This window comes from Geospiza fortis, unplaced genomic scaffold, assembly GCF_000277835.1.
Source record: "Geospiza fortis unplaced genomic scaffold, GeoFor_1.0 scaffold178, whole genome shotgun sequence".
Taxonomy (NCBI): domain Eukaryota; kingdom Metazoa; phylum Chordata; class Aves; order Passeriformes; family Thraupidae; genus Geospiza; species Geospiza fortis.
In genome coordinates this window covers 1,079,584-1,080,696 of record NW_005054466.1, presented here as the reverse complement: position 1 = coordinate 1,080,696, position 1,113 = coordinate 1,079,584, and the positions used below count along the sequence as shown (strand labels likewise).

The following is a 1,113-nucleotide window of genomic DNA, read 5'->3' as shown; positions in this document are numbered from 1 at the left end:
GGGAAGGTCACTCAGGGCCGGAGCTGCCGGGCACAGGGAGGGGAAAGGGCCGGGCCTGGGTCAGGGGTGAGCTGCAGGAAACTTCTCCCCAAAACTCTGCCTTGGGGTCCTGCTCTTGCTGCACGCCTCTCACGGAGCCGCCGGAGCTGCCGGGCACAGGGAGGGGAAAGGGCCGGGCCTGGGTCAGGGGTGAGCTGGAGGAAACTCCTCCCAAAAACTCTGCCTTGGGGTCCTGCTCTTGCTGCACGCCTCTCACGGAGCCCTGGAATGCTGGCATGGCCTGGGCTGGGAGGGGATTTCAGGATCATCCTGCCAACAGCAATTCCGGATCCTGCTCCTCTTGCTGCAATCACCCCCACAATTGCAGGCTCTGGGATTGTTGTTAAACTAAACCAGGCTCGCTGTATCCGTTTAGTGATCAGTGGCCACTCCTGAGGATCCCTAGGACACGATGGAACTTGATTCATTCCAAATTTCTGGCTTTTGGTGGCGCAGATGTGAAGGGTTCAGGCAGGACAGAGGAATTCCACAGGGAATTCCAGGGGGGAGATGGAGACTGCTTGCAGGGGGTTGGTGGGAAGGGAATCATGGACAAGCTGCACACGGGATATACAGAATCACTGGGAAATTTACCCAGGAGAAGAGGGAAATCTGGAGGAGGTGAATCCAGGAGGGATGAGCGGGCAGCGGGGAACATGAGCGCAGGCCTCAGGCAAGGCCATGGGAAATCACAGAGTCAGGACCAGATCTGAGAGATCTCTGGTGGAAAACCTGAGGATTCTGACGCTAAATTTGGGATTTCGAGAGAATCGGTGACTCTGGAGCCAAACGGGATGGGAACGGGCTGGATCCGGGAAGGGCTCGGCCTGCACTCGCAGGGAACGGGGACAGGACGGGAGAGAACGGCCTCAGGGGAGGGAAGGGGGGACAATCCCTCCCGGGAAGGGCCGGGCCACATTCCCATTCCCGTTCCCATTCCCATTCCCGTTCCCGTTCCCATTCCGGTTCCGTTGGGATCTGACCCCTGCCCCGGCCCCGCCTCACGTGCCGGGGTCATGGCGGCGCTTCCGGGGCGCCGCTTCCGGCTGGGCCATGGCGGCGCTTCCGTTGTGG

At 60.7% G+C, this 1,113-nt stretch overlaps 1 protein-coding gene across 1 annotated transcript in view; it reads right to left on the bottom strand.

Moving 5' to 3' along the window:
• LOC102039835 (zinc finger protein 777-like) overlaps positions 1–1,094 on the bottom strand; it is a 10,282-nt gene extending 9,188 nt beyond the window's left edge. Inside the window, exon 1 of the mRNA XM_031062812.1 lies at positions 1,045–1,094. Coding sequence (XP_030918672.1) covers positions 1,045–1,094 — 50 coding nt within the window. The remainder of the gene's footprint in view (positions 1–1,044) is intronic.
• Between the last annotated feature and the right edge of the window lie 19 nt (positions 1,095–1,113).